Raw genomic sequence first — 13337 nt, forward strand, 5'->3', positions numbered from 1 at the left:
GTGGATGCGTTTATTACACGAATGCCGATGAAAATTGTACGATCAACGTTGTACTGTAATATGCGTACTTAAAAAAAAAATAAGGCACTAACATGTGCATTTCAGCTAGGAATTGTATAATTTGAAGTTATCAGCTCTATGCTCCTCCCCCTGGCCGCGATGGCCATACTGAAGCAGCCTGAGTGAAGTCATAAACCGACAGCACCATCATCTGCTGCAAAACTGCTGCGCACATGGTCGGAAGCACAGTGCACAGTGCACATGTGGCACATTGCAGCGAAGTCGGCGAGACCAGGCAGAAGATATAAAAGGAAAGGACACAGGCCTTTGTTGCCTTTGTCCTTCTCCAACTTCCCCCCTTCACCTCTCAGCACCCCAAGCCTGAACAATGAACAACTCACTTCCCAAGGCTCGCTAGCTACGCACAGTAGAGCTGTTCAGTCCCGAACAAGCATGTGACTGTCTGTTTACGTCGCACACGAAACTCGAGTGCACCGGTGTTGCCCGAGTTCCACACGGTTCGGGAGATCATTTAAAAATTCAATTACAAATTACTCGCTGCACCAAATGAGGTCATATTTTGTCCAGTTGTTCCGAGATGTATAGCGAGCAAAACGCAGTAAACAGATTGAGTCTGAAAATTGTTGTCATGACCCCTTAACCCTTTGAGGGACGACTGTTTTTTTAAACTTTTCCAGGCGATGAAATTACTTTAATGCGGATTTTGAATGTTCAAACTGTGTACAGTCGGGAAGAAATTGTAAAAAAAATCAGGAACAGTATTCTGGCGTCGGCATCATTCAGAATTGGAAAATGTTCAATAGTACTTCAGAGTGTGGTATTCCTTGAAACACGGGTCCACACACAGCGCCTTATCGCAGTCTGCACACGTAAAACACGGAAGAGTCATCACTGTTGGTGTCAAGCGAATGGGCAGTGCTTTCGGCCATATCGCACTTTGCCGTGCATCTGAAGAACTCGAACGAAACTCGGTAAACAAGGAGAGCGAGAATACCTCGTGAGCGTCTATGATAAACAAGCTAAGAGCAACGCCAATAAAGATGGAAATCGACTTCCAAGACGGCCCCTGCAAGAGAGTGCCAATAAAGATAAGTTTTGCGCGCCTCAGTTGCCTCAGTTGCAATCATGCGGCGAAACCGAAACTACGAAAGGGCGCTACCGCAGACCCCGCAGAAGCTAGAAACTAGTTCTGTTATCTCAGCAAGAAGGTAGTGCAATCAAATTCCAAAAGTTTCTTGTAAGTCCTACGAGATGGCAGCATCTCCCAGTGAGCATGCATCGTCATTATAGCAAGAAATTTCAAATGGAGGGTTGAAACCATTCTCGTACGGTAGAGACCTTGCGGGAGAGAAAACCGCCACCTTACATATACAGCAAAAATCCTCAAAGGGTTAAAGGAATGCTTGAGGCGGGGCGAGTGTTTTGTCATAAAATTCGATTTTGAGATTTTAAGACCATAATGCACAGGGAATTTCTTTATCTTTCGGAAAATGCATCATACTAGGGTATTTGCGATTTCAAAAATAATTTTTTGGTGCTTTTTTTGTCATCACGTCCAACAGAAAAGTTTTCAGAGACTTAATTGGCATTTTTTCTTACATTTTTGGAGGTTTGTGTACCTTATTCTTCGCAACCATGAGGCGTAAGCAAACAATTTCTCACAGATGTTAATCAATGCCACTTACGTAACTGGTACCAGAATCAATAGCCCAAGTTCATTTTGTATATTTCTTTTTAAAAATGACATTTCACAGATAGCAATTTTACTGCACTGACAAAGAAAAAAAAACAATAAATCTAGTTTTTGTTCAAGGCACATAATTTTGGTATCGGTAATGCAAAGCACTGGTTGCAACTCTTGTACAAAATTACAACTGCTGTAAAGGCAACTTTTGAAGACCATTTTCAAAGTCTAACCCAACCGCAACGCAAAAAATCCATGCATTTCTAATGCAATATGCTCCACCAGTCTTCTTGCATGTGCTGATCCACGAGCCTCACAAGAATAATTATGCTGAAGACTGAGCAGCAGCCACCTATGTGACAGTGACGTTACAGTTATCCCCATGCGCTCATGGCAAGCAGCTTCACTGCCAGTGAGTGCTGCCTGGCCCTGCATGGCTGGTTCACTTTTATGCTGCTCTACGGGGTAATCACAGACACCACCAACATTTTAGTTCCGACATGCGTTGTGTGGCAGACAAAGTTGCATCTGCCACGCAATGTGGTCATGGCATCGGCCACGGTGTGCAATGCTTGTAGCGTCTTCCCAAACAATCCCCATATTCCTCCGCTTAAGCTGGAGGGCCCCAAGTTCACTGACAGATAATTTCTCATGGCGCCCAACAGCATACCCTGCAAGTAAAAGACCGCCATGAAAGACTGACTCGTCCCCTTCCACTCACCACGAGCAAGGTCCTGTTCTTCTTGCTGCTGCTGTTTGCTAGACGCACGGGTGCCCAACTGCTCCGATGATGGGGAGTCCGACTGCAACAGTGGTCAGACAAGGAGTAAGCAATCAATTACCGCTCGAATTGACTGGCTTTGAAATTCACTGAATGCATAGCAGTGAGCCTAAACTTTCAAATCAAAGCTTGTGGAATAAACTGAAATTTCTAACTGTCCAAGTTCTCCATTCAAGGTAATGCATACAAGCTGCACAGTGCATTTGCAGATTGCTGGACTGATTTACTCCAAATCCAAGCCAAATGCACCAAACACTACCTACACTGTCGATAGTCACTGATCCCTGAACAAAATCATTTTTTTTTTACTACAAAGGTTATGGAAAGCTGCATCTGTCGAGCAGCTGTAGGGCTACACTAAGAAGCTAAACTCCAAGCAATAAGGTCCAGAAGGGCAGTAAAATTTTTCACAATTACAAGAATTTCACTACTGTTAAAATAGAACCATACAGTCAAAATGGAACCATTCATATTACCAAGGACTGCACATCGTCTCTTGCAAAATTGTATGTAAACAGGTGCAAAGGACACTGTATTAGGCCACCAAAATTGTCACAAGCAAGCTGCATGGAATCAAACTGGGTTGACAATGCATGTCTTTTTCCTGTTTTTTTGCAACTTGAACGGCGATCCATTTTTCTGTGAATTGGTTGAAAACTTTTGCACACAGCAGGTATCGACAACAGTGACTTCTTTTTGCTATCGTGTAGAGTAATATTCCAAAGCACATCGAACAGTACAAGGGCCCCTAGCATTTCACCTCCATCAAAATGCGACCCCCAAGGATGGAATTGAACCCATGTAATTCGTATCAGCAGCTGAGCACCACTGAGCCACTGTGGAGACTCGACAAAAGTGACAGTGCCAGGATATTCTTAGTGGGGCGCCACAGAGCAGCCAAATTTATTGCAGCCACAATGCTTCTGTGGGGGCACTTTTCCTCATAAAGACAAATTAAATTAACATACTCAGTTACCAAAGATTCAGCGTCTGATTCTGTATCTAGAAATTATGAGGTGACAACCACCCTTTGAACTGCCAATGCTAGACAATTTGCTTGATAATCCCTACCATAGCTGCTGCTAAGTGCATCACATTTTGTGTACCAAAAAAACATTCCTCACACATTACTAACCATTGACGCTTGCTACGGCACATCTCGTCAAGAGGCTAAAATGCGTTGAAAAACATCACTGCCTGCATCAGTGAATGCAACAGCGAAACGGTGGCTGCCCTCAGAGAATGGCACAATGCACACCTTGTCCAAAGTCTTCCTTACATCCATGTGTTTGCCACACTTTACTATGGGTCACCAACTAGCCTGCATCAACACCTTATTAAGCACTCCTGATTATTCAGGCATGCATGCAAGACAGCCCTCGTTACTGTGCTAGGCTATTCTGACGTCCCATACCCACACCATTTTAACAGCATGTATGTTAACAGCACAAAATTTGTTCAAAAAAAAAAAGAAAATGAAGACCACATTTCCTGAAGATGGGGCCACATTCACTCTTTGTCTTGTGAATGTGCAGTCATTTCCACGCTCACTTATCCCAGTCTCCACCACAGGGACGCACAAAAGCAAGTGTGTCCAAAGAACAAAAAGGCATCTGAAGAATGTTTTACAGCATGTCCAATGCAAACTTTGCAGGCCTCATTGTACCCAACAGCATGCTATGCGTCATGCGTGCGGCAAAAAGTTAAAAGCTGCCCCAGGAACAGATAGTCGTAAGTGTAGTAGCGATCGACGTAACCACGCAGAGGCTTGGTACTGTACAAGAGTTTAAACCTCAAACATGGCGAGCAACAAGGCCATCTGCAGAGTCATGCGAGTATTTTCTGCGCTAGAGCACGCAAGCAGTTGGGCCAACCACAATACAGTTAAACCTGGATGTAACGAACCTCTATGTAACGAATTCCTGGATTTAACGAAATTTTTGAATTCCCTAACGCCGCCCCCATTGAAGCCCATGTATTTTCGACCTCGATGTAACGAAAACGTTGCGGCAGTTAACCTTGATGTAACGAACTCGCAAAGCTGATCAGTCATTACTTTTTGCACTTTTAAGGAAAATTCGACCAAATAAATGCACTATATTAGTGAATATTAGTATTGTACGGAGCCAACAGCTACACGAACGCCTGGGATCACCGCGACCAAGCGAACTTAGCGATGATGATGATAGCGACGGTTAGCGCGCGGCTAGCGCCGCCCCGTGCCCAACGTAGCAGCCTGTTCAGGCTTTGCTTGTGTAGCGTGGCACCAGGTGGCGTTTGTAGCGGCGGTTGATTTCTTTTGTTGCATTTTTTATGTATGGATTTGAAAAAAAGCATTTTTATTTTGTGATTTCCATATGTTTCAATGGCTTAGACACAGTTATGTGCAAGAATTCACTTTAAAAGCAACGCTGATGGCCGGTTCTTTCATTACCAGGGCGAAGGAAGGAGAGGGGGGAAAGGAGGACGAGACCGACGGGACGACGCGTTGCATTCGCCATTTTGCGTTTGTCCTGCGTCTGTGCGTGTCAGCTGTGCTCTCGTGCTGGTTCGTTTGACTTGTTTTGGAGGTGCTAGGCCTGCCGTCGGCGTGTAGTCGTGCGTCTCCGCTTGTAACTGCGTCGTCGGTTGGTCATGATGAGTTCTGCTAGTTCTACTGCCAGAAAACGAAAAGTTTTGTCTTTCGAAGACAAACTTGCAATTTTAAATGCAGTCGCCGCGGGCGAGAAGAAGAAGGACATTGCCGCCCGTTTCAGCATTCCAGCGAGCACCCTATCAACGATTTTGAGTGCGGAACACAACATCAGAAACGCAGTGGAGTCGGGAACAAGCTCGAAGAAAAAAAGCCTGAAGACGTCGACATATGCTGATGTGGACAAGGCAGTGTTCACGTGGTTTTTGGACACGCGAGCCAGAAATGTGCCCATTAGTGGCGCGATTTTGCAACAGAAGGCAAAGGACTTTGCGTGTATCTTGGGCCATGACGATTTCAAGGCAAGCAACGGGTGGCTGCAGGGATTCAAGAGCCGACACGGTGTCGTCGGGAGAGTAATCAGCGGCGAATCTGCCTCCGCAGACAGCGATGCTGCTGCTTCATGGGTGGCTGACAAGCTGCCTGGAATACAGAGTCGCTTCGAGGCGGCCGATGTCTACAATGCCGACGAGACAGCTCTATTTTATCAAATGCTTCCGGGCCGCACGCTAGCACTAAAAGGCGATGACTGCCGCGGCGGAAAGCAGAGCAAGCTCCGCATAACGATTCTGCTGTGCGCCAACCTCGACGGCACAGACAAGCGAGTCCCGCTGGTTGTCGGCAAAAGTGCCCGTCCCAGGTGTTTTAAGGGAACGAAGCGTATGCCCGTCAAGTATGTGGCGAACTCCAAGGCGTGGATGACTCGGCCAATATTTTCAGAATGGTTAACGGAATTTAACCAGGACGTCAAGCGGCAAGGCCGTCAAGTTTGCCTACTGCTGGATAATTGCTCGGCGCACCACGTCGAAGGCCTGCAGCTCTCGAACATCGAACTGCACTACTTCCCGGCCAACTGCACGTCCCTAATACAACCCCTTGACAAAGGGGTCATTAACAGTTTTAAATGCTGTTACCGACGCCGACTAATCCAGAAGATTCTTCTCGACATCCGGCTGGAACGGGAGATGAAGATTGATATTTATCAAGCAGTCGAGATGCTTGCTGCCTCCTGGCAAGAGGTCAGGGCAGAAGTTATTAGGAATTGCTTTTTAAAGGCCGGAATAGTAGCAAGAAACGCACAGGCTGGTGCCGATGACGAGGAAGACGTTTCTACTCCGTCCGATGTGGCCGAAGCGTGGAACGAGCTACGCACTAACGGTGGTGTACCCGACGACGTTGAACTGGATGACTTTTTGTTTGCCGACAACGCCGCCGTGGCTACAGAGGAAATGACTGATGCAGCACTGGCTGAAAGCGTGCAAGATGATCGTGATGATGGTGCTTGCGATGCAGATCCGTGTGACGTGCCTACTGCAAAGGAGGTGATGAACGCAATGGACGTTATGCGCCATTTCGTCGGCTCGCGCGACGATGAAGGAGCTCTACATGATTTAGCTTCTTTGGAGCGGCGTGTCCTGCCTGCACTTGTGCCGAAGAAGCAGGCAGCAATTACGCAATTTTTCAGTGTAAAATAACGCCGCCTCTCCTCTTCTCTCAAAGCTCCTTTGGAAGCTTTTTTTTTCAACGGTCCCTCTCGGGGCCACCAATCGCGCTTCGGCAGAGCACGCAGGCACGATGATTCCCGCTGTGTCTCGCTCGAGTTCCTCTCTCTACACCAAGTCGCCTATGCGCAGACACATGGTGCAGTCGTTTCGCGCCACGCACTTCCACGTGCGCGGCGACGTAAGAACAGTCGTGTCACGTCATAAAAACAATTGACGAGCCTTCACGCGAAACCTGCATGTAACGAAAACCTGCATGTAACGAAAAATCGGGAGCTTTTTTCAGCTTCGCTATATCCAGGTTTAACTGTAGTTTGCAAATCCACAGATCCAAATAGTAAAGCACTGCACTTGCAACAGGCCTTGGAACAGGCAGGGCACTAACTTTCTGTCACTAATGAAAGCAAACACAGTCTTATCCAGGAAGTATGACTACACTACAGTTTGTGGTGCTGTGACTAGTACGAAGCGATCGAGACACACCCCACAACATCCTTTTCTGTTGCAACATTCCTATCTCGCTTTCACTGCACTGTTTCAATACACGACTCATTGGAGCACCTCTTCTAGTGTGCTCACGACAAAGCAAGTGTCGGCAGCATGGACCCTGCTGGCAGCTTCTTTGCTGAAACACTGTGCTCTGCTGAAACCCCACTAGAAAAGCAGACTTTGCTCGCAAAGTGGCTCGCATAGAAGTTTCATGCCCGCAAAGCTTTCTGAAAACCCAGAAACTGAGCGACATGATGATTGACAGTGGCTTGGCAGCTGCCAGTCCATTGCACAGCACGTCACTGTGAATTATTGCCTCATGTGGTTAGCGATTCACTTCTGACGTGGGTTCTGAAAGCAAACGAGGCTGCACGCAACACATTGATCTGTAGCCCAAATTAACAGCACGCCAAAAGATGGCAGCAATTGTGTGCTGGGCTTTGCACAGCCTTGTTGTGCTGAAAAATGCATTCCTGTTTCAAGCAACACAAAAAAAGCCATTCTCCACCTTCTACAGATGGTCAGCATTTCCAAGTGGGAGACTGCCGAAAAAAGAATAGTCTTTGTTGCACCAGAAAGAAAAATTGACAGAAGTGTCTTCATAACGCCTTTTAGCAATTGCTTTTGCCATGCAAGCTGAAAATGCTGTCAACCATGCTCCCTGGGGGACATATCTGCTGCCAATATTAATTATCAGAGCAAGATGACAATGCATTGCAATTTTGCTTTGGTATGTGAACATTTTGCAACTGCTTTATCAAAGCATCACACCCAGGTCTCACCTTGACAGGTGCTGCAATGCATTTAACAGCAATGTATTCAAACATTTCTAGAAATTTTACCCGTGAAGACAGCTGCATTTTCCCACATCACTTTCCCACTGCCCTACATGTTATTTCTTAGACAGCACCTCGCTGAGACATAACAGCCTTCCTATACTCCGTTTCATACATCAGGCGCAACGCTGTGAAAGGTATGGAAGTAGTCCGCACGGAAAAATCAAGGGAGCCGTGTTACTCCGTGCTTGTACTGTGGCCGAGTGGCCTAAGCCACGAGAAAGCGACAGCGTGTCGTCAGCAATAAGAGTGCGTTTAATCAGGCACATAACAAATGTGCCATATAATAAGTCTGCAACCAAACGAGTTACTGTGTTTCGTTCACCACAAGGAGCGCACTACTCTTTGGTCGCAGATGCAGGCAGCGCAAACAAGAGCACTAGCTTTGACAGCGTTGCACCTGATGTATGAAACGCAGTACAGTAGCCAGCACTCAACAACCATGCCCGCCAGTCTTAAAAAAGTCACATGACTTCCTGCCCCCCCCCTCACACATTTGCACAGAGATTCACATCCTCGCAGCTGCAGGCACCAAGCCCCCTGGGACTTACCGCTCCCTCAGTGCCAAAGTCGACGCCATCCCCTTTGAGTTTGGAATACAGAGACGGAATGAGGCTGAAAGTGGAGACGAGAAGGAGAGACACTGTCATCAGTTGAGCAAGACACAACCAGCAAACGACCTAACAGCCACACCACTTTTCTCTAGTCTAGGGACAGTCAGCAATGTGAGAAAGATGTGCTGTGAACAGTGGCTCTCTTGCGAGATGGACAGCTAACACTTAAGCAAGAAAAAAAGCAGTCCCTCAAGTGGTCACATACAGTTAAACCTGGATATAACAAAACTGACAAAAGTCCACAATTTTACAGTACAACCATGCTGCTACATGCAGTTTTTGGGTGAAGACTTGAAAAAGAGAACGCAGAATGAAAACCAATATATATACAAAGTAAATATATGTAAGTGAAATCACCTTGAAAACATTTACAGTAGGGGTGTGGGAATATTGAAATTTTAGGATACGAATGGAATATGAATATGAAGGAATAATGGCTTCAAATATCGAATCTAATATCTGTTCGGTACAAAAACATATTTCAGAAAATGGTTAAGAAGCAAATGTTGCCCTTAATTTTTTCCAATATAGCGTATGACCTTTGCAAATGAATTAAACAAAGCTAGACTTCATCAGCCCGATATAACAAAAAATGTGCACAGAAATGTATACTACTTGATTAGACAGCATAACAGTATCCAACCTGCAATGCGGTCATGCAAAATGAAATCCATGAAATGACAAGACTGGCAACAAAAAAATAACACAATGGCTTGTAAAACCCTATTAACTCAGATTTCAAGGGACTAGAAGATATGCCTGGGTTATCCTAATGTTAATTTATAAAATGCCCTGTGGCCCCCGGCAAAAAAAAGAGACACCGGAAATGCTCTGAAGCCTTATGAGGCAGCTCCATCGTGCAAACACCTGTAGGCCTGTGACGACCGTCCAAGTTCGGCGGAGAACGACCGGAGAATGTGCAGGCTGACAGCTGCCATCGCCGCGGCTTAGTGGCAAAGCACAGAAACAACAACTATGCGCACAGGCTATCTTCTGGCCTAGTGACAGGGGGCCTCCAAACATTGTCACGCCTTTCTTGCATATCGTAGTTAACCAAAGCGAGATGGCGGAGGTCACGCTTAGAGAGTTGTGAAGGCGACAGGTCAAATGCCATGGGCATGGGCATTAAGTATGTAACATACTACAGAAGGATAAAAATAAACAACGCACTTTTGAACTGAGATTGTTCAAAGCGGGTTGTCGGCCATCTTGTTCACAGCACGTGTGATATGTGGAAAAGCCCACTTGCAGAATTTCGCACGAAGTCAAGTCTAGCTGAATCGGTATACGATCGGCTCACACAATAAACGACTGAGTGAAGGGAACAGTACCTTTGCGTAGTTTTCCTCGAACCTGAAAACCTCGACCATCGGATTATTTGCCCAGATATTGTGGTTATGCCATGGTTGAATTTATGAAAGTCTGCAGAGTACACAATCGCTGGCGACTATTCAGCAATTTTCGAATATTCAGAAATAGTCTAATACTCACCAGCAATCCTGCACCGTGCCGACCTTCCTAAATTCGACCATGGCAAAACGACAATATCTGGGAAAATATTTGGCAATTTTCGAATATGTGGAAAGAGTCTAATAACAATTTCTCAAATATGAATCAAATACCAAACATATTGGATTCGTATTTGAAATTTCGAATATTCGCACACCCCTAGCTGAGACTTTACTCGAAGTCGTTAGCGCAGAGAAACATTTCGCAATCGTTCTGATAGCATGACTGCGACCATTGCCGCTGCTGTGGCTCACACGACGCCAGCACGAGTGTGGTGGGGAGAGTGGGGGAAGTGAGAGGCAGCAACCACGACCGGGCTACAGGAGAGCATGTGCACCTCCTCTCAGGTCCCCACTTTTGGTCTGCCCATCGCAGATGCCATAGGAAACAGACTCTCCACCATCCCAGCTCCCGACATTTGGCAGCAATGGGCGCCCACTGCTTGCCCCATGTCTTTTTTTTTCCCTTATAGTGTACTGCTTTTGAGCATGAACTGTTGTAGTGCCAAGTGATGTGACCATCACAAAAGCGGAAGCAGGGGGGTCTGTTGCTCAACAGCCCTGTACAGGCACGGACGGCGCTGGATCACAATGCGTTGTGTCAACTGCGGTTGCTCGTTGCGATCACAGAAATTCCACTCGTGTCAGTTTGTGTTTTGTCCTCAAGAAAATTTTGGCCTAATTCGGGCAAATTTGAAGTAACTCAGCACCAGCTAATAGACAGCAAACAGAGCCAGTTCGTTATGTCAAGGCCAACTGCCACTACGCTTTTATTACATGTGGTTCACAAGTACATGGGGGTGGCATTTGGAAATTGAGAAGCTTCGCAATAACGAGGAATTCATTACATCCAGGCTAAAATTTAATTTCACGGCATGCATCAGGTGGCTTATCTATCTTTACCTCAAAACCGACATTTCTTCCAAGGCCTAATACCTTGCAACATGAAATCCAGAGTGTAAGAGCAATTTTTTTTTCCTGCCTTGTGTAGAGCATAGGCATGTGAAACCAGCTGCCCGAAGTGGGGGGGGGGGGGGGTCAACTTACAATTGAAACCAAAGCATAGCACCATAAATAAAGTCGAGACAAATGAGATATCAGGGATGCTACAGTGTGGTTGCAATTTTGCTTGTTCTATGGCTCCACCCAGTAGCATTAGGCTATTCTGCATGCTTTTTCGAAAGGATTTTTCTTTCTTACTTTCAACTGCAAACCTAGCGCTTAAGGGGGAACGTGGGGATCAGATGGCGGCAATCGCGGGAAAAAAAATCTGATTTTTGGAAACCACGCGTTTCAGTATCTGCAATGCCTAATATACGTTGTATCAGAATCGGTTCACTGAAAACGCACTAAATGTGGCATAAAAATTTAATTTGTCAGTGCGCAGGGTGAGAATACAGTCACAAATCGCGTAAAATCACCGCAGTTCGCGGAGCCATATCTCATCTTTCCCGCCACCGAGCGCCGCCATCTTGGTATCGTTTCAAAACTCAAAGCTCTGCCATTTTGTTTCTGAATTCTTCAGTCGTCGTCATCTTGTAACGGTTGCACAAACACAAAAGAAGCGCGGGTATGCCAGGGATGGTCACACGGGCCCTCCGATGAAAGCGGGCCTCCGATTGGCTGCCGGTCTGAAACGCGCCTCCCCATAGGTTGCTGCTGCGGCAGCGGGCAAGCTGGCAACCACAGCGGACCGCTGTTTTCTGCTTCGCAAACCACGCCGGAGTGTTCATTTGACACGCAGAATTTGGATTTCTGAAAGCCCCCTCGTTAGTAATGAATCGTCGCTCATTTGAAAAGAAATTTTCGACGAAGCACGCCTTCGGAAAACGGAAGCGCAAGCCTCCTACACCAAGAAAAATATGGCGGCCAGCGGGAGAAGCGGAGCACCCGACTGAACATACGGAAACGTGCCGCGCTATCTTGCACGGCGTTACTCCAGCAGCGAAGCCGATAGTCGCCCTGTGCCATCGACGTCGATGACCCAGTCGACGGAAGACGCGCCAATGAAGTCTCTTGAACCTTTGACTATGGCCGTGTGAATTGGTAGCCGAGATCGCAGCCTTGGAGGCGACGCCGGCAGAGGCGGTGTGCTCTGTTTCTGGCGCATCGTGCGACACGGAGACGCAGCCTGCGAGTGAGCCCCAACCGTCGACGAGCTACAGTGTGATAGCTGAAGATTCACCAGACGAATCGTCGCCCGAATGTAGCACCATTCAGGCACGCCTCAAGCCGTGTTTTTGTGTTGTCGACAGTGACGGCAGAAGCGCAGACATGCAGCGTTCGCGACTCCCTTCGCGCAGCGTCCGCAACTGAATGGAAGTTTGGTCAGCACTGTCAGAGGATGTGCATACCTCGCTTTTTGCGATAGAGACGGCAGTAAATGAGGCAGTCGTGAAGTACACTTCAGGGAGCCAAGGAGCCTACTCGGCAATGTGTGCCACCTTGGGTGTGCATCATGGTGCCCTTGCCTTTCAGAGAGCTCAAGAAAAGAACCAAGAACACCTGAAGAAGGTGTCCAAAGCCCACCAAACAAAGAGGCAAAGGTGCAAGAAGATGCCTGACAGCAATGATGCAAAATATTACAGCTCTGGTGCTTTCTAATAAATCTGCAGTGCTTGCAAAACATTAGAGCCAGTTTTCTCAGAAGTGAGCTTTGAGCCGACTACCCTGCTTGCAGAAAGCATAGAACAACTATGCCTTGTGGGATTTGCATGGGGTTTGTTGAACAGTATTTCTTAGTAAATTCTTAATGCCGTGACATTCCTATACTTTTAATAACTATCACATTTCTTTTACTGTTTAGCTAAATTGGCATGTTGATAACGACCGCATTTTTCAAACATGGATATAATGCCCTATGTAAAAAAACATAAGGGTGATAAAGGTATTTGGAGAATGTCACTGCATGAACTAGTATCCATTTGGGTAACATATAAAAGCAACTATGGGCTTCTACCACATTTTTTTGTAATGCCAGGCTTTCTGCAAGTTGGGTTCAAATAAAAATTTGTAATGTCAATACTACTTAAGATTTATCAATGAAACTTTGTATTTAGTCATTCAGCACAGTTCCCAATAACCGTACCAAATTTCATTGCTCTACTACAAAAAATGAGGAATTTCACTCCGATCTCCACCTCCCCCCTTAAGGGAGTGGCGGTAGGTGATAGAAATGCAGACACAGCTCACGCGGAGCACACACAGTTT

At 46.4% G+C, this 13337-nt stretch overlaps 1 protein-coding gene across 2 annotated transcripts in view; it reads right to left on the bottom strand.

The window, feature by feature from the left end:
* Nucleotides 1-13337, bottom strand: part of Stam (signal transducing adaptor molecule) — a 48997-nt gene that overhangs the window by 17269 nt on the left and 18391 nt on the right. For both annotated transcript variants that reach the window (XM_077660969.1, XM_077660970.1), the window contains 2 exons: nt 8557-8620; nt 2427-2508 (listed from right to left, as the gene is read on the bottom strand). In XM_077660969.1, the coding sequence (XP_077517095.1) occupies nt 2427-2508; nt 8557-8620 (146 nt within the window). The remainder of the gene's footprint in view (nt 1-2426; nt 2509-8556; nt 8621-13337) is intronic.

This window comes from Amblyomma americanum, chromosome 4 (assembly GCF_052857255.1).
Source record: "Amblyomma americanum isolate KBUSLIRL-KWMA chromosome 4, ASM5285725v1, whole genome shotgun sequence".
Classification (NCBI taxonomy): Eukaryota; Metazoa; Arthropoda; class Arachnida; order Ixodida; family Ixodidae; genus Amblyomma; species Amblyomma americanum.